At 45.9% G+C, this 24,634-nt stretch overlaps 1 protein-coding gene and 1 pseudogene across 1 annotated transcript; one reads left to right on the top strand and one right to left on the bottom strand.

The window, feature by feature from the left end:
• Window positions 1-427: 427 nt before the first annotated feature.
• LOC144139634 (uncharacterized) lies at window positions 428-16,686 on the top strand. Its single transcript, XM_077671930.1, has 2 exons — window positions 428-662; window positions 16,550-16,686. Exons 1-2 carry the CDS (start codon window positions 428-430, stop codon window positions 16,684-16,686), a joined length of 372 nt encoding a protein of 123 aa, XP_077528056.1.
• A 1,158-nt stretch (window positions 16,687-17,844) lies between these two features.
• On the bottom strand, window positions 17,845-23,684 carry LOC144139633 (uncharacterized; annotated as a pseudogene).
• Between the last annotated feature and the right edge of the window lie 950 nt (window positions 23,685-24,634).

The raw sequence follows: 24,634 nt of genomic DNA, 5'->3' as shown, positions 1-24,634 counted from the left end.
CGTAAATTATCCCCTTGAAAACACTTTGTAAAAGTATAGAAATTCGCACGTTTATATCGAACGTTATTTTTACCCGACATCGGATATATCGAACGCCGCGCGAGCTGGAAGGTGCGCTTCGGACCCCGCTGCGCTCCGCGACCTTCGCCACCTACGCTGCACAGCGCCTCCGCCGACACCCGAAACGCTTGAAAAACGTGAGGGCTCGGGGGCTCGGACTGCGCTGTTGAGCGCCGGCGGCCTCCTCCTTTCGCCTTTTCTTTCTGTTTTGTTGTTGATGTTTGGTGAGTTTTGAATCTTTTGATCAGCGTGGGACGTGGAGCTGGGCAAGTCGGGGCGTCGCGCTTGCCTTCTTGTGGACAACTGCTCGGCCCACCACACCACTTGCGAGCTCGAAAACCTCGGACTGAAGTTTCTGCCGGCCAACATGACAGCGAAGCTGCAACCGCTCGACCAGGACATCATCAAGTCGTACAAGGTGGGCTACAGGAGGCGACTCCTTGATAGGCTGCTGCTCAACGTCCGCATGGGCACCGAGCTGAAGGTTGACCTGCTTGGTGCCATTCAAATGCTAACGGGCGCCTGGCGAGACGTGAAGACGCACGCAGTGGCCAACTGCTTCCGGAAGGCAGGCTTCGGGACGGCGGAACTTGCGGAAACCGGTGAAGACGGCGACGAAGAGCGCATAGACGACGCCTTTCGCGAGTTGTCGACACTCTTCCCGGCTGCCGTTCCACCCGAAGTGTCTGCGGACGATTTCGTGGAAGTGGACGGCAATGTTCAGGCTGTTGCGAGCCTCGCTGACGAGGACATTGTAGCTGCGGTCGCAGGGACCCAGGATGCCCAGGCCGACAGCTCAAGTGGCGACGAAGATTGTTCGAACAAGGCGGTGGCTACACGCACGTACTCCGCCGCCGAAGTGGCGGCAGCGTTCGGCTTGATTCGCCGTTGTTGTGGCGACATGGAGGGAACCGGGCAGTCGCACCTGGACAGCCTCGATAAGATCGAAGCCAGCGTCTTCAACTTCATTTGGAAGACGAAGAAGCAGGCCAAGATAAGCGATTTTTTTCACGGAAATAAAACATTCCGTTGCATCGTGTGTGCGGAATTAGTTGTCATTCTTGAATGCGCCGATTATAGGTGATCGTCCGCCACAGGTAAGGTCTCGGGGCCTTTATTCTTTTATATCGAATTTTTTATATATCGAACTAATTCGCGATCCCCTTCGAGTTCGATATATCCGTGTTCGACTGTATTTTTATATATAGTGTAGGGGGAGGGGTGCGGACCTGTTGTTGGGAGCGAGAAGGGTAGCGTGATGCAGGAGAGGAGGAGTGAGGGAGAGGGTGCACCTGCACGCTGAGCTGTTGCGGACGCACGGCGGACGCTACATGTGAGGAGTGCTCTGCATTTAAAACATGCTCGGGGGTGGCTACGCGCTGCGGCATAACGGAAGAGTATCGCGCGCCACCATGTGTTCGCTGATCACGCGATCACTTCGTGATACGCAGCAGCTATGCGGCGTGACTGAGAAGACTGCCGTTTACGCTGCGCATAAATTTGGTATTAGACAGTATAGTAATCGTCAGCTGCTTTTTTTGTATGATCCGTCGATCTTTTCCGGTATTTCTTTTGAAACTTCGTTCTCCCGTTTTGGAGGAGCTGTCTATGATCCATATCATTGATTTCGTACGTTCGCTGTTATAGGTTTGTATAATTTTTAAATTTTCTGCATTTGATGTGTTTTTAGTGGTCTGACTGATCGATTAGCTCCCTATACGACATTACAATAACTAAATGTGCCAACTCCGCCCCTTCGGTGCAAATTAGGGATTTTACATGATTGGCACGTTTTGGTATTGTTTGTTCTTCGTTTCGTCGCTACTTTGTCAGCTTTTTTATTTTCTTATTCTATTTTGGTGGTGGTTCATAGAGATGCGTACTGTTCGTTTCGTAAGTTCACTTTTATAATTTGCTAAACATCTCTACCTTCGCACTTTTTGGTTTTAAAATTCTTTTCTACCAAAAATCTCCATTTACTCTATTATACCGACTAAAAGTGTTAATTCGAGCAATTTTGCCTTTTTGTGCAAATTCAAGGAGTTACACGTTTGGAGCTGTCGGTTTGCTTGGGAAAGAATGCTACGCATTTAAAGAGAACATACGCAGGAGAAATGAGAGAGAGAGAGAGAGAGAGAGAGAGAGAGAAATTCAAACATCAGTAATACGCTAGGTCCAGTTGGGGAAGTGGGAGTAGAAGGTTGGGTGTTGTGTGGCTTGGGACTTCTTGAAATCCTCCATTTAAATCGGAAACTCGTGGGCTCCTTGAGAACGCAGGAGAGGCCGCGTTTGGCTAGGAGAGAAGGCTCACGGCTCTAAACTGCTCGCGCTAGGCCGCGTTCTAAGAGAAATGAGTGATCAGCGCGGAGGGTTCCGGTGTATGAAGGTCGATGTATAAGGAAGAAGAATTTGGAGGAGGGTTGAATGTTCTGTAGCCCGCGAATTTCGGACAGTGCCAAATTAGGTGCTGTATATTGGCAGGTGTGAGGGAGGCACAGAAGGGACATGGCGCCGACCAGGATGGGCGGTACCAGTCGCGGAATGTCAATCGGGCTAGGCTAGCAATAAAAACACATTTGTTTAGGAAAATGTTGGCTGATCTTGTGAGCGGTGGTCAACCGCGTAAAATTCGGTTAATGTGAGGGCCTTGGGGAGGTCTTATTTTATTATTTGTGCCGTAGGAGTTGCATGGCTGGTGGTAATGACACAGGAGCTGGAGGAGCCGAGTCAGTTAGCAGCGGAGGACTAGCTGTTATTCCCTCCCATGCAGCCAAGTGGGCTGCGTGGTTCCCGCTGATGACCGTCGTGTCGAGGTGACCAGTCAATGTAAGGTGAATGCCGCTAGATTTTAGGATGGATTTAGATTTAGATTAAGATGAGGGATTTTTTTGGTGGTGATACTGGTCGACGTGGCTCTTTGTAGAATCTTTAGGGCTTCGAAGGAGTCCGTCAGGATGCGAACTTCAAATTGGTCATTTCTTAGCAAATCATGCATCGTAAAAAGAGCTTTTAAAATTGTGATGTTTAAGTGAATAACATTGCCTTCAGCAATAGGAGTGTTGTTACAGGAAATTATTGAGATGGGAGTTTTTGTAAGGAGTAAGCGCTCTTAGTCGACTCAACACATAAATCAGCGTCTGTCTGCAACGCGTGGCATGATGTGATGTGCTCCGTTTGTGTACGTGTAGCCTATAAATTTATATAATATATTTGCTATGAATACTAATTAATGTATATGACTTTCATAAACGTTATGACTATGATTTGTTACTACGAGTGTAAATGTGGCCAAAATGCGCATATACGAATTTCTTGTTGAGGGAACTCAGCTAAGATTGTGACTATGCTTAGACTTACGGCTATCCTTTATCGTCAGAAGAAAAAAACTCCTCCAGTGGTCACCTACTGTCACAATTCATATGGAGGGAATTTCATCCTCGCATATCAAGATCATTGGTATTACCTTTCAGGCCGATCATAAAAAACTACCTCCTAATAAATAGGCTGAAACATACCCCGGATCAAGTCACACACAGGATAAGGCGTGTAACACCAAAACGCGGGAAAGGTGGGAGGCCAACATCCTTCCCCTCGCCCAAGCATTCATTATCTCAAGAATTGCATAAGCCATATACTATGCACTTGTCAAAAATTTAGGAACTGAAAAGCTTGATTTTATCATCAGGAGGGCTTATAACAGGCTCTCGGACTTCCCATCAGCACGGCTACGAACAAGCTATCAAAGCTTGGCCTTCACAACTCAGCGTACGAGCTCACAGACGCCCATCTATGCAGCCGAAGATTCAGGCTAGGAGTAAGAAGCACAGGGAAGATACTTCTCTCTCGTCTTTGCCTTGCATCCCCTATGCAGTGTCAGACATCGCAAATAAAAATTGGCCGCGTATCTGCTCCTTTAGTTGCAAATGCGGCAAAAGGCGATAGTCTTTGTCAACATTTGCCAAGTAATTTCCTGCCTTCGCTTCCCGCTCACCTCTCATGTTGTTCCTCTTGCGTCGCGCTCCTCCCAAGGTAAACACGCTAAAGGTTTGCTCAAGTCAGTTTAAATTTACCGCGTTCCACTGCTCTCGGCCGGGTGCCTTGATGGCAGCGCTGCCGTACGGCGGGGACGCGCGTGAATCGAGGCGCATTACTTCAACATTTATAGAACCGCGTTGACCTATTCCCCGTGCGTTGCAAGCAGAACGTGGAACCTATCTAGTGAAACCTTTCGTAACTGTTGCCGCTTGATTTCATAAAATGCCCCCAGAAGCTATAGTGGCGCGGGCGACCGCAGGCGACAGTGTTATTTTTTTTCTGCAGAGGATGTGATACTGTATCTCGCAATTATTAAGCATCCATGAATTTTTTATAAAGGAATATAAAGAAGGAGGCAATTACTATTTTTTGGAAAATTCATTATTACGCCTTTGTTCTTCATGACCAACCTTTAAATCTGTTCCACTGTATAATTATGTATTATGTATTCGAAAATATTTCTGTCACACGAAGCTATATTATTTTATTGGCCTTGTTTGTCGTATTTTCCACATTATCTACTGTACGCGCGTCTGCATTTTCTGTACCTATTTATATCACTTCTCGCGTTTACTAACAAGAGGTCGCACTACAGTGTTCACTTTGGGATCTCTTTCTGTATATTGTGTTGTATGACATTCACCGGGATCTAATAAACCTTGTTTCAATTCAAAATATTGTTAATATTCCTTGCGTAATTATTTTCTGTCTTATATTTGCGTAATGTCTTGCTCTTGTTCACCAATGTTGAGAAGTATGAACATATGAATGGTACTGAGATGTTTAGATTTGGCTGTGAGTATATCAGACTATTACGTAGGCTTCGTTTCAATTTGGCCGGGTGGCTGAATCGAGTTACACACAGACAGATAGGCAGACAGAGATACAGACAGACCAAAATTTCTGAGTTAAAGTACCACAAGAAAGACTATCGTGCTTAAAAATCTCCTTCACACCATCAGGAAACACCTCTACATTGCAACGCTCCCTCGAAACATGCAGCCCGTGCATCACACTGGGCGCAGGGACGCCAGAGCCAAGGTCATGTACACACGCTACCGAAAGGAAACAACCACGCATACATGAACGCTTCTTCGTATCCCGACATAAAAACAATGACAGGCGTGGTTGCTTATCACAATAACCACGTCATCAGCCTAATGCTACCCGGGTACGGCTTCTCACAAGCGCAACAAGCGACCATAGGTCTCGCCATAACGCAAACTACAGCCGAAGTCATCATCCCAGATTCCCAGCAAGCACACCGTAACTTCTCGTGCGGGTGAACTCACCGAGCAGCATACCAAATCATCTGCCAGCGCCCACCAGGCAGATGCACCATGATAATTCGGGCACACACCCACTCTGCCCTCGCGGGCAACGAAACCTTCCACCTGTTGGCCCTAGAGTTATCCCGCCGGGCCCGGGGAAGTCAGCAGTATCAGCGAAACTCGTTGGTCACGTAGCACGAAATAACTCAACACTAAAAGTTAGAACATGTCATCTATCCAGCACCGCATCAACTGCTAACGAAAGAGGAAGAATGACAGCTCCGTGTACTCTATAATAACACCTTCCGCCATGTCACTAAATGTCATATATTGTCTCAACGATTATTTCCAGAAATTGCGATTCTGCGTAGCCCTCAAGACGCTCTTTGATATGGTAGGGCACGGCCCCCACGCCCCACTACATTCGCGCAATCCCTCGCTTTCTTATGAGTTTTGGAAGAGCTCTGACTATCTCTGACTATCTCTGACTTCAATAATCATCACCTGCTGGTGTTGAGGGCTGTTGGGGCTGGAAAAGCTCAAGGGGAATTGAACTGAGAACTACTACCCATTGCATTTCGCAATAAACACGTTTTCTCTTTCTCTCGCACCACAAGTTTATACATATATAAATATATATATATAAAAATATATATATATATATATATATATATATATATATATATATATATATATATATATATATATATATATATATATATACCTATATATATATATATATATACATAAATACGAAATTTCTCGAGGCGCCAGAAGGAATATTTTGGAAAATGGTTGACTCACGATTAAAAACACAAACAGTATTTTACTGAACTTTCGACTGGAGGACCTGTCTTTATTTAAGTAACGTTACTCAGTTGAAGACTGGTCCTCGAGTCGAAACGTCAGTGAATTACTGCTTCTGGAATTTATGTTATGAGTACTGTATTATCATTATGACTGTGCTAGAGACTTCAGAAAAGTCATAATGTTTCTGGCTATGACTGTGATGGGCTGACTACCAGACTTGTTGTATCGTATACATTTACGTAATCAGTACGGAGTTACGATTAAGTCTCAGTCATGACGTCTAGAGTTCACTGAGTTCGGGAATGGTTCAGGTATATTTGAGGAGATTAGTGGTTGGAAATAATGTTGACATACTCTATGACAATTCCTAGTTGGTTGTACCTGCTGATGTTGTTTATTATACCCTAAATGTACTATACAGACCGTGTAGCTTCCTTGCAGCCGAAGGCTCGATTCCGTTTGGGTTTAAACAAAATTATGCGCTGAGTCAAAAGGCAGAGTAAAAATATCTTCAGCTTCCCCTGCATAAGGATTTTTCTGGCTAAGTATAAAGTCGTGGCGACTGTCGTAACGATCAGTAGCATGCAGACCGCATGCACCAGTCGCCCATGTGTCTCGGGCTTCAAGGCGGCTCGTACTACACGTGCGGCAGTGGCCTAAACACTCCTCCGGCGCTGCCGCTTCCCTTTCCCGGTGCAGGCCGGGTGTCCTTTTCTCTGGGCACCCCCTCTGTCACTGCTGTTTGTGTTTTCCCGCGCGATCCACGACTTGCACCTCGCGCTCTGATGTTCTTTGCGGTTATGCGTACTTAACGCCGATTTTGTGTGTCTCAAATGTTTCATGGAACGTAGAGACCAGGGCGTTCGCATTAAAAGAAACTTGCTGTATAACAATGCCGTTGTAATGGTTTACACATCTCAGATTGGGAAACCATCGTCCTGTGGCCTCAAAAGAAAGCGCAATATGGTCTACGCTCTATGAGACCATTTCTCAAATGCAGATTCGAGCCAAAATTATTCAATAGGATTTTAGGCCTTCACCGATTCGCAGGCGATTACGAGCAAACGTCATTCGATCATTCAGGGCCTTCTGAACTGACTTAATCTACCATCTCCAGCATAATGACTTGTGTTATCATAAACTATCATTACCGTTATGACCCAACGATGTACAAGTTTCCACTTTTTAGGCTGTTTTTTACGACCATCGCAGCGTATATATACTTCCTGTGCAGCGCCCCTTAACGGCAAGCGACGATGAGGATTGAACGGTTGCGGGCGGGAGTTTGTCAACGGCCGAGAGTAAACGGTAACAGCCCAGTGAAATGTTTCGTTTCAAATTGTGGTCCCACCTCTCTCTAGTCTTACTAAAAGCTTAAAAAATGTCGAGCTAATTCAAGACATTGCATTATAATTAACGAGTTGCCCAAAAGTTTTGCCTTCGACCGGTGCTGTTTCCCCGGAAACCCTTAAGAACGGTGGTAAAAATTCGGGTACTCACAAGAAGGTGGCTGAGCAGCAAGACTGCACCGGGGTTGGGCTCATAAAAGCGGTGCAGTAGTATCTGTAGAAAGGAATGTGCAGGAAGGATCTTGAAAAGCTATATATATATATATATATATATACAGAGTTTTATTTGCTGGAACTCCCAGGGCTATCTAAGGTTACCGACCGGCTGATAGTAAATATGCTGGGCTAGTATGAAGATCTTCTCACACAATTGGAAAGGTTGACTTATTGGGCGTTATCTTGGCAGCTTGCTTTTTGTGTGACGATGTGCCCTCTGGCATCGATTATTCTAATGGCGCGGCTTGTAAGGCATCACCCGATTATTAGGAACAATGAAAGACTAATCGATATGAAATAAAATGCCCCTTCCCCAAAAAAAGTAAAAAAGGAAGTAAGGGCCGCAGAAACAGCGGTTTAGTTGAGCTGCTAAAGGAGTATGGTCACGGCTGCTTATCCGAAAAGCCTTCTTAAGGCCATAGACGCTTAAAGGTTCAAATACCTTGTTAAGCGCATTTGGGACGTTCCTGGTATAGTGACTAGTCGCCAGAACTTGTCAATTTGACTTGGCACTCGTTTGATAGAAAACATAGGTAAAATACGGGGTTATTTCGAGGGAAAGATGGAGGTTGATGATGATGGTTGCATTTTAATGACGCAAGGCCATCTGGGGCAAAGAGCGCCAAAAACAGGTGGGTAACTACCACAGATTAAAAGTGAATACTAACATTGAATAGCAACAGAGGTAAAAACAAATAAAGACAATGGAGATGGCTGGTGTAGAGGGCCAGATTGTGATTATGCATGATACGTAATGAGATTCAGAAATTTAACTTCTGATAGATATTTAAAACATTGGTTCATCGCCTAAAAAGTGCGATTGGTGGAGTGGGATTTGTTCTCTGTACACTTTTGGAAAATGTTTGCGTCGTGTGGTGTGGAGTGCCTTGCACGTAGTTAGCATGTGAACTACGGATAGGCCCTGTCCACACCTGCCGCACAGGGGTCTCGATAATCCAGTGAGCAAGTGTGAATGTGTTGGCCTATCCGTAGCCTGCCTAAGGCTAGTTCCATGTGTCTGTCTTGTTTGTCTGTTAAGTATCTACCTAAGTGTGGCTTTATAGTGTAGAGTTTGTTCTCTGTTTGTGTGTCCCATGTTTCCTGCCAGGATTTTCGCAAAGCTGTCCGTACCAGTGGCTTTAGGTCGAGGTAGGGAACACACGGTACATCTATGCCACTGCGGAGGGCAGCCACAGCGACACTCTGGTCAGCAATTTGGTTTCCCAGAATGCCACTGTGACCCGGAACACAGCAAACAAATATTTTTAGTTTTGAGTTATTAGCAAAGGTTAGAGCTTTGATTAGATGCTGGAGGACAGTGTTTTTCGTAGGTCTAAACCGATGTAAGCCTGTTACCACACTTAGAGTGTCTGTACAGTTAATGAAGTGTTCTGTTCTGGTTTGTGTAATGTGTTGTACTGCTAATAAGTTACCATGGGCTTCTGCCGTAAAAATGCTGCTATTTCTGCGCAATGTCTCCGTACTGGTAAAGTTGGGGCCATGTGCAGCACATGCGACGTTCGAAGAAGACTTTGAAGCATCGGTGTAGAAGGCGGTGTAGCAGGTATTTGTGTTCTAACTGTAGGAAGTGCTATAGTATAAGTTCTCTGGGGGCATTTCGTTGTTCGATATGTTTGAAAGAAATATCATACGAAATTTCTGACCTCTCCCAAGGCGAAACGAGGTCAGCAACAGAAGACTTCATGGTCTCCGTGCTGCGAACAACGAATCGCATGAGATGTTTATGATCAAGCTGCATGGGTGATTTTTTACAAAAGTCGCTTTAATAGCATATAGCAAAGAAGTGTAAAAACGCTGGTGTTCAAGGCTCCACCTATCACACTCTGCATATAGGCTTTGAATGGGACTCGTCCGGAAAGCACCAGATGCAAGACGGTGCCCCAAGTGCAGCACTAGGTCCCACATTTTCAGGGCAGTTTTACAGGCGGACCCATACACGACACTCCCATAGTCCAACCGTGAGCCAATAACGCTGGTAAAAACGCGGAGGGGTATTTGTTTGTCCGCTAGGTAGGAGCAATGCGAGAGGAGCTTCAGGATATTCATGGTTTTCAGGCATTTCTGCTTCAGGTGTTTTATATACGGAATGAATGTCATTTTTTCATCAAGTACCACGACTAAAACTTTGTGTTCCTTTTTGAGAGGGATTGAGATACCTTTAAGTTTAATATCAGGATCAGCATGGATTCCGCGCCTCCGTGAAAATAGAACGCAAATGCACTTATCTTGATTACGCTTAAATTTATTCTTTTCTGCCCACTCAGCGAGTTTGGTGACACCAAGCTGGACTTGCCTCTCGCAAACGGACAGATTACAGGAATTGAAGGAGATTTGAACATCGTCTACATATAGAGAGTAAGAAATGGTCGGTGGCAGTCCTTTCTCAAGAGAGTTCATTTTTATAATAAACAGCGCGCAGCTCAAAACTTGAGGCACACCGTTTTCCTGGACGTGAACTCAGGAATATGTATTGCCCACTCTTGCACGAAAAGTTCTTTCCGACATGTAGCTTGCAAGCGTATCTAACATGCTGCCTGACAGACCAAAAAAACTTAGGTCGTAAAGAATTCCATACCGCCATGCAGTATCATACGCTTTTTCAATATAAAAAATACTGTCATACAATACTGCTTATGAATAAACGCATCTTTGATGTGGGATTCTAAGGCAACAAGTTGATCATTTGTAGATCGCCCCTCCCTGAAGCCTGCCTGGCAGCTCTCAAGAAGTCCGTTGTACTCCAGAAAGTACACAAGTCTTCTGTTACTCGTCTTCTCGAGAAGCTTGCACAGACAGCTTGTCAGGGCGATAGGAGATAACTGGTGGCAGAGGATGGGTCCTTCCCCTGCTTCAGCAAAGCAGTCACTATAGCCTCCCTCCAAGACCTCGGAATTTGCCCCAAGAGCCATATTTTGTTGTGAAGCTGAAGGAGTGTTACATGACTGCCTGTGTGCAGGTGTTGTATCATTGTATATGTTATGTTGCCTTGGCCCGGAGCTGAAGGCTTACAGCCGCTCAGAGCAGCCCTCAGTTCATGAAGCAAGAACTCCGAGTTATAAGAAGTGGCTGACCTGTTGTTATCACATAATAGCTTCTTTTCCGCAGCGGTTTTATGTTTCAGGAAAGTTTTGTGTAATGTGCGGAACTGGACACGTGTTGTAAATGTCGTGCGAGTGTGTTAGCCTGGTCTTCGAGTGTATCCCCTGTTCGGCTAACCAGGGGCAGGCTGTGTGTCTGTTGCTCTTTAAGTTTACGTATTTGTGTCCAGACTTTGTGTGTGTCAGTGTACGAGTTTATGGGTGTGAGGAAGGCACGCCAACTTTCCCTCTTGGCCTCACGGCGCACGCCCTTCCCCCGGGACTTCGCTCGTTTGAAAGATATCAGGTTATCTGAAGTAGGGTATCTACGAAGGATACCTTACGCCTTGTTCTAGGCCTCTCGTGCCTGCCTACAGTCCTGGTTCCACCAGGGCCTCCTTTGGTTTCGCGGGGCACCGGAGACCTGGGGAGTGGACTTTTCAGCGGCGTCAAGAATGTGCGCAGTGACCAGTTCTGTTGGCTCGACTTCGTGTAGGTGTGTTATGGATGTTTGGTGTAGTTTAGATGTTTCTGTGAACGTGTTCCAATTAGCTCTCGCTTCATTGAACGTTTTGTGGGAAGGGGAACTGTTTCGGCCTATATATGATAGTGAGGTAGGGAAGTGGTCACTTCCGTACGGGTTGGTGTCCACCTCCCATTCCAGGGAGGGGAAGTCAACTGCTGAACCAATAGCTAAGTCTAGGTGTGAGTAGTGTTGTGTGATATGTTATGGAATGTAGGCTGTTTCTTGATAAATAGAAATGCTCCTGATTATGTTAGGAACCTTTCAATGAGGCGACCCCGCGCATCTGTTCGTGAAGATCCCCAGAGTGAGTTGTGTGCATTCAGATCACCTAATAATATATAAGGTTCAGGTAGCTAATCTATCACAGTTTCAAAATCAGAACTTGTTAGCCGATAATCAGGAGGGATTTATATGGAGCATATTGTTACTAGCCATTGAAAGATTATCGTTCGGATTGCAACAGCCTCAAGGACAGTCCTCAGGGTGACTGGATGACATGCTAAGGATGTTTAGCGATCATGACCACACCACCAGAAGTCGGGCACGCATCTCTGTCCTTTCTGAAAACCAGATAATTTTTGAGGAAGTTGGCATGTTTTTTGTTTAAAAGTGTTTCTTATAAGCACAAGACACTTGTTTGGTTGGCATGCAGTAACTCGTACACATCATCACGATTTGTAAGGAGACCATTACAGTTCCATTGTATGATATTTTGTCTTCCCTTTACGGACATTTAGGAGCAACAGGAAATTGTGTATGAGTGTGTATTCATGTTTTATCTCTGGGGGATTGTACTCTTGGAAGGGGCTTTTTCGGCCTGTCTGTTGGCTTGGATGTCGGAGGCCGTTCCTTGCACTGCGATGCAGGCAGATACGACCCGACGTCCATCTCATCCTCAGATGTCCTGGGTGTGTTCGACAGACTGGACTCCCTGGACCTGGATGTAGCACCCGTTAGGGCGCTTTTCCCTTCATCCACCACTGCCGAGGGCGTCGTGGGCGCCACGGGCAGGACAGGTTGTGGGGCGAGCCCAGGCGGCACAGAAAGTGTGCCCTAAGACCGGCCCGTCTATGGCCGCTTTCTGGCATGTCCGGCCAGAATCCAGGTTCTGGCAGCCACTGATCATGCGTTGAACGGCCAACATTCGGCAACCAGCGCTTCGGTATTTTTCCGTCCGCCCGTGTCCGGACGGACAACGGCAGCTAACCGGCTGCCAGATATTCATTTCTCTTACGGCTGCCGATGTTGAGAAAGAGAACGGCCGAATTACGGCCTTAGGGCATCCGTTTTTTCTTCGGGAAGCGGTAACAGGCCGAAGCACGGCTAGCGACCGGCCACAGAATATGCGTATTCTTGCGGCAGTTGATGTTCGAAAGGAGACCGGCCGGAGCGCGGCTGCCGTGCATTCGTTGTTTCAACGGTGAACCGCGCGTCCGGCGGTAGAATATTCGTTTTCTTCGGGCAACCAGTGTTATGAAGGATACTGGCCGACGTACGGCCCCAGAATATACGTTTTTCATTCGGTTAGCTGTCCTCGGCCGAATTACGGCAAGAGAATGGCCGCCGAATATTTGGCAACCGGTGTTCAAGAGGAGACCGGCCTACGTAAGGTATCTGGTTATACGTCATTTTTTCGGCAAACGGCATACAGCCGAACAACGGCACGCGCCTGAGCGCCGAGAATTCATGCACAGACGTGTTTGGAAGGAGTCCGACCGGTTTTTTTTTCTGGGGGAGAAAAAGCCGTTAGGGAGCCGAACGACTGGGACGCGTTTTTCATCCGCTCCGTGTTTCTACGTTTTAAATGAACGAACATCGTTTTTCAAAGAGTAATGAGTGTTCTTGGTGAACGGGCAAGGTGCAAGGACTCTCTGGACATTAGCAGGGAACCTTTTAGGTGATCGAAATGTCATTTATTGCCACAAGGAGACTGTGCCACACCGACGGGTGAGCTAAGCCTCGCCAGTCATCGCCGCACGACGCCTCTGCCGCCGGCTTCGTCGAAGCATCAGCTCGAGGCTATTGGCCCCCTCAAGAAATGGAGAGCATTGGAGACATCGACCCGGCAGAGATGTCCGATCCGAGATGGAGATGGTTCACCAGAATAACTGGCCTTCAAGGGCGTCGAGCAAGCGGCCACCACGCATGAGCTAAACCGCCACCATGTTAAGGACTCCCCACCAAAGAAAGGCAAGTGCGAGCAAAAGCGCAAGTTATTCTGCGTACAATTAAACTGCGACAAGCAATGTTGCACTATGTTGTTGGTGATAAACGTACAAGAGACTCGCTCGCGCATTGGTAGGATCAACTTCATGCCCTGCACTATGTTACTTCATGGGATTTTACGACTGCCTATTTAGAAAAAAAAACTATTTTAAATTTGCGATAACAACAGAGCCTTGTCACTGACGAAGCCTAGCTGTTAATTTAGTTCCTATGTTTTAAGGTGAGCTTAGCTACTCTTGGGATAGGACTCATTTGGTTAAACATAATCGCCAGCATCCTAGCAAACACGGATTTTGTCAGGATTTTCTTGCTCAACGCAGATTGTTGAGTTCACGCACGATTTGGCTCTTGCAATAGATAAGCTTAAAGAGGTTGACTGTATATTCTTGGACTGCAAAAAAGCAAATGATGGTGTTCCATATCCCCTTCTGCGTAGTACATTTCATCCTATGAACTGAATGAATCGGTTTTTGCAATGTTATTACTATTGGCCCTATAGCTTTGTTCAAACGTACTGTGTAGTTTACGGGACTATAGCGAATGAACGTGATTCCGTATACGTGCAGCTTTATTCGAATTTAATAACATCCTGGTGTGCTGATTCAGAAAAGTTTTTGGATGTTAAATAGTGTGTTAACGTGGCACCTTTACAAGAAAACCTCCATTCGAATCGAATACGTATACCGTAAATTATGCTGCTGTGACAACGGCCGAGGAATATAAATAACTAGGAGTTATTTTTGGGAGTGGTTAGAGGTTAAATAGGCAGGTTCACACCATAAAAGTTACGGCTGCATATGTTTTTGGCTTTCTGAAACGAAATTTCTGTGAACCTCCATCTAACTGAAAAAACAACCGTATTTCACTCATGTGCGCTCAATCTTGGAGTACGCATGTGTTTTCGTGGATCCCTACACCAAAGAGCTGGTTGATACGCTCGAAAAAATACAGAATATGTCAGTGGGATTCCTATTAGGTAATTGGCACGCTCAACTTAGCATGAGAGAAATTAAAGTAAACTGAAATGGCAGGACGTGAAAGATCACAGACGAAACCACAGGTTGAACTTTTTTCGTAATATCTATCATTCGAAAACTGGAGTAGAAGGGGAGAAGTATGTCCAAGCGCCATTCTACATATCGCAAAGTGGGACCGCTAGCTTAAAGCAAATTATTAACTTTCCTTTAAAGGTGACGCCTTGCGCGATTCATATTATTTTACATCAATACTGCAGTATTATTATCTTCCACGTATGATTGCATTAACTGTTTATATTGACGATTTTCAGCGCGCTTTGTGGAATTATTTTGTTATTTTGTCTCGTATTTAATGCTTGGTGTAATGTATCTCCCTTCTGTAATGCATGCAAAGGCAAGCAGGCATCAAATAAATAAATAAATAAATAAATAAATAAATAAAACAATTAATAAAAAATGAATAAAAATAAATAAATAAATAAACTTCCAGAGGCGCAAGTTTGCCTCCGACGGGTTGAGAACCCTACGCATTCAACCTTGACCAATAAAATATTTATTGCCCTATTCGTTGCAGTATGCAAGGTTTCCTGTATGCATGCTACCATTGCTATGTCATTGGTTTGAAACAATTTATGTAACTCTAATTTTACGCCTTTCCTTGCGTGAACACAGAGGGATACAACTGCAGCCACCTGAAGCCGGGCGTCATTCGCAACGCGTCTACAATTTTTTGAACGTAGTATGACATTAGAAGTAAATTAAGTTCTTTTGGACTATTAAATGGTGTGGACCTATACTCATGAAAACAACATTAAAATAGATTGAAAATGAAAGTACCTGTTCGCTCCTTCTTAGGATAAGCCCTGCGCAAGATCATCAGAAACGTTGATCGAGTAGAAAATGTCTTTGCAAGAAAAATGGGCAAAAACTGGACATACTTTTTGTGACGGAGTTATATTAAATGCTCCTGAGTGTTTTGTTGAAAACCAAAACGCTTCGTAAAGGCATTCACGCCGGTTTTATATACAGCAAAATTGGTCAAGGAACTATTATAAAATAGTTTATGTAGTCATAGCATGAGAGTGTTCCGGAATATTACCCTAAAAGAAATTGGCTAAAAGCGGCGCAATTTCTCTCTCTGAAATTCAACCCACTAAAGTATGCGCCCTCCGCCGCCCCCCCCCCCCTCCCCCCCCCCCTTCTCTTTCCCCGTTTATTACAGGTAAGCCGCCCCACAGAGGATATCAGGACCTGGACAATAAATCTATTCAAGCTCTACAAAGAAATGAATATTTTCTGTGTTCGGCAGTAAAAGAGGCACAGCAATTAAAGGAAAGACAATTTGTGAGCACTGTTTAATAAATGAATTTTGCTGTCAACTGAGGCTGGTAATTAAGCAAGGCTGCGCTGAAAGCTTGACGGCTGGTGGTTACGCGCGAGCTCACTTTGATGTGGCTGCATTGGACCCAAAATGCTGGGTTTGTGCTACTTCTGCACTGCGCGAATGAGTCATCTGCTTGCGCGACATGCAGTGACCGGCCTCAGTACAGTTAAGGTACTGTGGCTGAACTCCAATGCCCGCAGCACGGCCGTATTTCCGGTAGCTTTAGTCCGGCTGGAGTCCGACGACCGCATCTCGGCTGTAATCCGGCGGCCGTACTTCGGCCGTACACGGGTGGCTTTGGAATGGCCGGAGCCCTACGGCTGGAATCTGGCCGTATGACCGTAAGCCGGTCGACTGGCCGACGGACACTGGCCGTTGGACAGCCATGGGAGTACGGCCGTATACGGCCAAAAGGCCCACATTTGGACATGGGCCGAACATGGCTGCCGGAAAACGGCCGGACAGAAAATCACCGGCCAAAGTACACCGGCCTGTTTTAGGCCGAACAGTCCTGTGCTGCCTGGGAGGTTTGGAGAGGGCGTGGTTCCTTCCGTGTCCATTTCCTCAGGGCTCTCGGGTGTGCTCGAGATCTGTGAGGAACGGACAGGAGTGACTACGCCACCATCAGCATGAGTGGCCACCTCAACCGCTGCCGGTCTAGCAAGTGGCGTGGTGACCGGGGCGGCTGCCACAGGCAGCCTCGTGAGGGGCGGGGACGGGAGCAAGTCAGCTGAGCTGTGTTGCGTCGCCGCCTAAACCAGGCGCCGCTCCGCCCTCCGGCGAGCAGCGTCGGCGTACTTTCGAGAGCTGAAGAGTGCAAACCTCTTTCGGGCCTCTGGAAAGCTGACGTTTTCATTGACCTTCAATTAAATGATTTGTTTTTCTTGTTTGAACGTTTAACACGATCGTGAATATGCTGCGGGAGGTACATGGCCGTTAGGGCAGGGGAAGTTGCTTGCGTCGCAGTTGTCTGTAAGATGATCAGGTTGACCACACTTTGTATATTTTGGTGTGCCCCGGCAAGATCTTGTACCGTGCCCATACCGCTGGCATTTGTAGCAGCGGCGTGGGTCTGGCACGTACGGGCGCGTGGGACCTCGGAGGCAACCAGCCGTCACGGATTCTAGTAGTGGGGTTCTGTCAAAGGTCAAAATACGTGCTTTGCTTTGATCTATTTGCTATCTCGTCTTATTATGATTCGCCGGAGTGCTGTGACCCCTTGGTGACGCAGTCCTTCTAGGATGTCGGTTTCGGTTTTGTTGATTAAATCGAGTTCCGAGATAACGCCTTGAGAAGAGTTTAGGGTTCTGTGAAGTGTGATTGTTGTTTCTGGACAATCGATGTTACTTTGTTGCAGGAGCTTATTGGCCTGCTCTTTGTGGCTGACTTCGATCAGCACATATCCAGATGCACGTTTTTTCACCTTGTAGTTTTTTCCAGCAACACTTTGTTAACAAACTTTGCAACAAGGAAGACTGATTTCCACTTACAGGGGTTTCTTTGTCAAGTGACTGCATAATGAGTGAAGCGAGGAAAGATGTCATTGCTTAGGAGGTCAATGTTCAGAAGAGGTTTCGACGTTACTTTGGTGCGGGCCCCTTTCAGGGCCCGATTATTCAATTTGGGCTGTTTAGAGAATACCATAAGCTACAGTATAAAAGTAGGGGATGGGGTCTCTTTCTTCTCAAACCTTACCCTGGTATCTTGAGAGGTCCCGGAGCTTCCTGCATGGTAAACAGACAGGGAGCCCATCCGCCGGAGCTTGACCTGAGCTCCGAAGGCCGCCGTTTGAGGTTTCTACACTTCACCGTACAACACATCGCCACGGTTGGATCCAGATTATGTATGGGGGCTCGGGGTCCGCGGTGTCACCAACACCGTCACCAGATTGCTCAAGGTGCTTCCTGCGGGGAGAAAGATGGAGGAATAGACTTCTTTAATCTCCGGTTTCTTTCCTGACGTCTAATTTACAGACACCCGGTTGTACCAGAGGGTAAATTGGAAGCGCAGGCGCAGAAACAATAGCAGGCATATTTCATTTCCGACGATTATATAAAAAGCGAATAATTTTTTTTCAGGGGAAAGTTTTATTATTAATATTTTTTATTTAATATTTTACGCCTTTCTCAGGCTCATACAGGGTGGGAGTGAAAATATACACACTCGGGTACAAACCAAGGAAAATCGCAGATACCAAAATAAAGAGAATCACAAGGTGCTGGTGAAACTAAAACTTGGAAGATGAAAGCTATTGCACAAAATTACGGCCAGGTCACGAAACACCATCCTGGCATCAGCAGATGTTACAGTGTTAGTGTGTTCTGAAGCGCTCAGAAACAAAAAAGGGAAACTTTCACTCTTCATGAAACAATCTTTCATCATTTCGAACAAATTATTCTGCAGAGGAAAGGTTAACGCATTCACGTGACAGTTTGTTCCACTCTTCCACTGCTCACGTGAAAAATGAATATTTAAAATTGACACAGCGTGACATGAATGGTATGATGCACTTAGTATGGTTGGTACGAAGGGAGGGATGGTTAGGTGGCTTTATATAGTTGTCCTTATCTATGCTTAAACCAATGTGATATAAAAGAAAAAGAAACTTTAAGGAACAGACACGGCCACAGGCTGCAAGGGTCGGTAAGCATGCCCGCCTGCGCAGCTCAGTGACAATGTCATGCCTCGAATACTTCGAATAGATAAAGCGAAGGGCCTTGTGTTGATGTTTTCTAATTTGTTCGAAAAATATTTATTTGGGGGTTCCAAACAATGCTGGTGTACTCGAGGATCAGCCTTATGAGAGATGTATATGCTGTCAGTTTTACATTAGAAGGCGCCAGCAACTTTTCGACGCAGGAACCCTAGCTGGTGAAATGCTTTTGTGTATGTGCTGTTTATATGTGCATCCCACTTCTGTTTACATGTAAAAGTGACACCCAGGTATTTAACAGCGTCGTTTTTTGCAATGCTTGTGCCAACTAAATTGTAATTCAAATGACGGATTGTTTTTGTGCGAGTTATGCTAAGGCAAGCGGTTTTCGATACGTCAATTTCTATTCTCCACTCAAGGCACCAACATGCAATTTAGCTAGTGTGGTGTTAAAGGAGCCATGAAGAGAAGAAAAAAGTTTGGTTCATTCGCAGGATTGCCTCGTTAGAACCATAACGACACCACTTATAACGCAAACTTCGCTCAAATAAGCTACATAATTAGGAAAAAAGGAAATGATCATGTGACCCACCAGCTCACTTTCCGCAACAGAACCTATGATGTCACTCGAGAATGCTCTGCGATTGGCGGAGGCCGGCAAAAGCAAACGCATGTTAGGCAGGGCTTACAGTTTGCATAGCGAGATAAATGCCCGTGAAACATACTGCACATTCTTTTTATGACAAAGAACGGTGGAGTAAACGGTTGAAGTTCCGAACGAACACGCAAGCGTGTGCGCCAATGCGTACGAAACTACCGCCGGCCGAGCTGGACATCTCGCCGTCGCGCAGACAAATTTTCGGGTTCGAGGCTCTTAGGGGCCAACGAACCGTCCCAGCACGCACAGCCGCGACCTTGCTTGGTATCGTAATCCCTTCACAGGAGGTTGGCCGTCATATCGCCAACCAGCAAAGGTAAAAATAGAAACGAGGGGAGTAAGGAACAGCAAGCAGCGACGAGATACCATTCCGAAACTGCGACGACTCGTTGAAGTTTCGGAATGGTGTTGGCTTGCTGCTATAGTTAGGAGCTCGTTTCCAGTTTACAACCACTGAAAACTTCAGTTTGTTCGAGTACTTTACAATGAAATTTTGCTGCTACGTTTTGAAATACCCATGTAGTACTTGCAAATCGTCGAGGGAGTGTGACATCCCCGGTGAGGAGATCTCTTTTCATGTGCTGCCCAACGACGAACCTCGGCGAAGCAAGTGGCTCTGTTTTGTGAACTTTGCAAACGGAGGAGAAAGAGAGCTAAAGGAAGTACGAGTGTGCTCACTTCATTTCCGAAGAAGTGATTACGGCAGGGACCCTTACGTTAGCTCACTCCTGGGACATGCTGGCGCTCGTCGCCGACTTCGTCAAATCGCTCTGATCTTGGGGGAAAAAATGCCGTTAACACCGCGAATTGACGATCGTATCTTTCTGGTCGAAGCAGAGAGCTCGCGCGAACGGCTTTCTATACACGGCCAACTGGCGTAAGCGATACTGCTACTGAAATTGAACTATTATTAACCGTAATAAAAATACGGAACATACGTACCACTCTGTATTCGTCCGTCGCGACGGGGCTGACGAGGCAGCGGTGCCGACGGCAGGGCGCTCGTCTGTTGTGGGTATCGCGGAATGGTCGCTTTCCCGTCCACCGCATATCCCACAACTCTTGCCGCTCGTGCACTTAGAAGCATTGAGCGTTCAAGTGGTGTGAGGTTGTTAAATGCAAGCCCGAGCTTCTCGGCGAGAGTTTTGTTCTCCGGATCAGGCGATTCCATGACTAGGGCTGCGGGTGCACTAGGTTTTACTAGTATTTTTAAAATGGCCGCCTTCTCGATCGACTCCCGCGTGTGGGTGCTATATGGAGTCGACATACTAAGTATTTGTTTCATGGACCGGCTCGTATGACGCCATTGTTCACGTCACGGAATGTGCAATTTTAGCGGGAGATTTAAAATGTTGGCTTAAATTGCCTTATTTCTCAATGAATAAGGCATCATTTGCTTCGGGGACAGCGCTTGGTGTACTATGAAACACCTAATCTTTCGAATAAAACAAACTTTTGTTTTCTCTTTATGGCTCCTTTAAGTCTAAACTGGTAATCAGTAGTGCTGATAGTGATGTAGATCACGCAGTCATCACCGAATAGTCTCATTTTAACGTTAGGCGCAAGACACGTATAAATATCAAAGACATATATTCGGAACAAGATGGGCCCTTAACCGGAACCTTGCGGTACCCCAGAAAAAACTTCCAATGAATCAGAGGCTGCGTTGTTTACGGTAACTTACTGCTTACGATTTGATCGATACATTTTCATCCATGCTATTATGTTACTGTTAATACCAATAGATACAAGTATGTCAATCAATTTACTGTGGGGCACCTAATCGAAAGCTTTGGTGAAGTCTGTAAATATGGCGCCAGTTTGCAGTTTTGAGTTAATAGTTGTTACGAAATCATGAGTGATTTCGAAGAGTTGAGTAACAGTAGACCGGTTTTTACGGAAACCGTGTTGGTTTGGGTGCAATAAGTTGTTATCATCTAAATATGTCATTATTGCTTTGTTGATTACATGTTCCAATAACTTACAGCAGCAAATAGTTAGTGAGATATGCCTGAAGGTTTCTATGTACACCATGCTCCCGCCTTATGAATTGGAATTACTTTTGCACACAACCAGTCTGCAGGTAAAGAAGCTGTTAGCAGGGATGCTTTAAAATTGCTTCAAAAAAGCGACATAGCTGCAATGCATAGCGCCGAAGGAAAACATTTGAAATATTATTCGGACCCACTGATTTCTTAACATCGATCTGCAACAGCAGGTTAAGAATACCTTCCGTAGTGATAAGGACATAGGGCATTGAAAAAGAATGCACCGGAGCAACAGGGCTGCTTGGTGCGCATGCGCGCGTAAATACCGACTGAAAATATCTATTGAAAGCATTGGAAACAGCCTGCGCGTTATTTACAACAGTACCCTCAATTTCTACTTCGGTTGTTGGGTCTTCAGGCCGTGCCAAGTAACACCAAATGTTTTCTGAGTGGTGCAGCATGAAGTGAGATAACGTATGTGAAAAAAAAGTTTGCCTTGCACTTCTAATTTCCGCCTTAAGCTCAAATACAAGTTCTTCTAAAATGATTGGGTCCTCTTGTTCTTGCGCATTCTCTGTACCCTTCTTTTCAGGTGAATAACACGACGATTGATCCATGGTGTTTTTCTTCGTGTGCGTTTTAGTTTCGTTGGGATAAAATTTTGTTCACAGTACGTAAATATTTTTTTCAGTTGAATCCACATACCATTAACACCCTCACATTCCTCTTGATAAAAAGTCTCTAGTGCTGTGTCGAGGTAATCAATAACACAAGCATCATCAGCTCCCGTGTAGTCTTTCTCGGCTATCCGTGAATTTGTACCATCGGGTTTGGGATTTGAGCATTCAAGGTTAAAAGTTATGATTATATTTTGTGGTCAAATATTTCATCTTCTACAGTGGCTTTACCGGATGGGATATCAGAAAGAAAAGCTAGGTCTAGTATGGAGCAAGTATTTCCTTGAATACGGGTTGTTTCCTGGACCAACTGGGACAATGAAAAATTGAATATTATATTGTATAATAGCTCGCTGTTGGCGGAATTTCTAGTAGTGTAAAGTTTGTCTAGTCAATAGCGAGATTGAAATCTCCAGTAAGGATTAATTTGGTGCGGGGGTAACCTTATCAACCAGATAGTCATGTACTTGTAAAAGGTAATCATCTGACGCATTTGGTTTTCTGTAGATGCCACCGATCAGTACTGGAGCATCGCGAGCACCAAACGCTTTCATTATTCGCGATACCCTTTTCTCTGCGATAGTGCAAGCCGCGTTTTATTGCAATGGTGACCCCGCCCCCGCTACCGTTACTATCTGACCGAAGTAGGCAGTATGACGAAGAAACAATTTCAAAATCAGGTATGTCTAGGTGTAGCCACGTTTCACTTATCACTACAATATCAGGAGTGTACGAAAATAACAACTCTTCCAACAGTTTTGTTAACAATGCTACGGGCATTCAAACATACCAAGGCAAACGATGTAGTGGCTTGCGCGTGCCACGCGTTGTTTTTAGCGGGACTATCGTGACGTGCCCTTCGCAGGGAAACTCTTGCATCTTTTTGTTCATCGCATACGTACAAGTCGTCTTCTATCTTCAGTTTATCGAATACAAGAGTACCCTTGCCACCATTGTCCCGATCGTCTTTTACTAATTGCCATGGTTTTTTTCGCAAGTCCCGAACTCGTGCTGAAAAGGCTAAGGATATCGATATTGTTGTTCCCTTCAGTTTGCCGCAATTACGAAGGACTAACAATTTTTTACATAAATTGTACAGCTTAAGAATTACTCGCAGCTCTCGATTTTGTTTTTTTCTTGCCAATTAGGTCCATACGTTCTACAGATGTAACATTGACCTTGAGGATATCTTTAAAAATGCCCTTAACATACCGCTGTTTTAAATCTGCAGTTTGTTCGCTATCACCCTCTTCCAAGCCATAGATTATTATTTTATCCCGGTGGCTCCTGTTTTCGAAGTCTTCCACCTTATCGGATAACTCTCGCACCAGTTTATTTCTTTCTACAGTCATTATCTCGTGCTCGGCGGGTTTATCCTCGCATAGTTGTAGGCGAGCTAACTCTTTTTCTATGGCGGTGAATCTTTCCTGTACGTTGCCTACCATTGTTTCTACTTGTTTCAAGTTTTCGAAAGAGCAGAGAGCGTCTCATTGGTCTTCGTTTGTTCATTTAGGATTTTCTTGAGAAGCTGGCTGTTTAAGGTGGCTTTGGAACCAGGATATGAGTCTGAGCGGGGTCCAGGGTTTAACTCCACATCACCTGAGGTCAGCAGCACTAGTCTAATAACAAGCGAACAATCACACAATGAAGAAAGCAGGCTCTGTGGGCTTGGCCGCACTACTGAAGTGAGCGGATCGTCTCTAATAGAGAAGACAGAATGTTTGTCGTCCACCTGGACGAAAAAGTAGAAATGCATGAGCAACGGCCCGAACACGGTACTGCCAACCCCACTGAAAGGCTGCTTAAGATGGCTCCGGGTTTTATGCTGGAGCTCAAGAGTGTCCACTGACGTCACACTGTTGACAACATGGTAGGGGAGCAGCAGTTGAGGTGAAATGCTTCTTTCCCTGACGGTGCTTCGTCGCCGGGGCTGTCCGGCGCAGCCGCGACGATGCTTCCTTGCGGTGGAAAACTTTTCGCCCGGCCGACGACAGAATCTAGCCACCGCAGGTTGATCTGGACGAAAAAGTAGAAATGCATGAGCAGCCACCCCAACTCCGTGGTGCGGTGTATGACGGTGTGTGCCCGTTCAGCGCTTCTCACACCAATGACGGCACGGTGTGGTTAGTCGTAAGGGTGGTGTGGGCCGCCTCCTTAACTCCCGAACGGGGTGGGGCCAGAAGTGACTTCACCGATGTTGATTTTGTTTTGCGGTCGTATAAAAGGTCTACAATGCAGTCGTACATCCTCTCCGCGCATCCTGCGCGCTGTTCAGGTTCCAGAGGATTCCCTCGTGTGCCACGTTGTCGAAAGCCCCGTTGAAGTCGAGTGCAAGGATGACCCTTGGAGAGTGTAAGGTGGTACGGACGGGGATCTTCTCTTTCAGTTGGATGAGCACATCGTGAGTTCCGAAATATTGTCTGGAAACGAACATAGTATCCGTCTTACGACGCTCACCCGCAAGCACTTGGACCGCTATGTGCGGTCCACTTCACCATTCCCTTACAGATGGCGAATTTTGCGCGGTGAACGACTATGACGTCGACCCCGCAGACAGCGTTTGGTAGGTCGTGTCATCTTTTTGGAGCCAAATAGAATTTCTTTAACCCACCGGGCTTAACGATAAGCGCTGAACGCACGTGGGCAATAACGGCCCGAGGCACGGAAGTTGGAAGGCATTGTGGACCATGGTTGTACCCGCGAAAG

Source organism: Haemaphysalis longicornis, unplaced genomic scaffold (genome assembly GCF_048455015.1).
Source record: "Haemaphysalis longicornis isolate Haplotype H1 unplaced genomic scaffold, Haemaphysalis longicornis Haplotype H1 scaffold_5, whole genome shotgun sequence".
Classification (NCBI taxonomy): domain Eukaryota; kingdom Metazoa; phylum Arthropoda; class Arachnida; order Ixodida; family Ixodidae; genus Haemaphysalis; species Haemaphysalis longicornis.
This window is presented reverse-complemented; position numbering and strand designations above follow the sequence as displayed.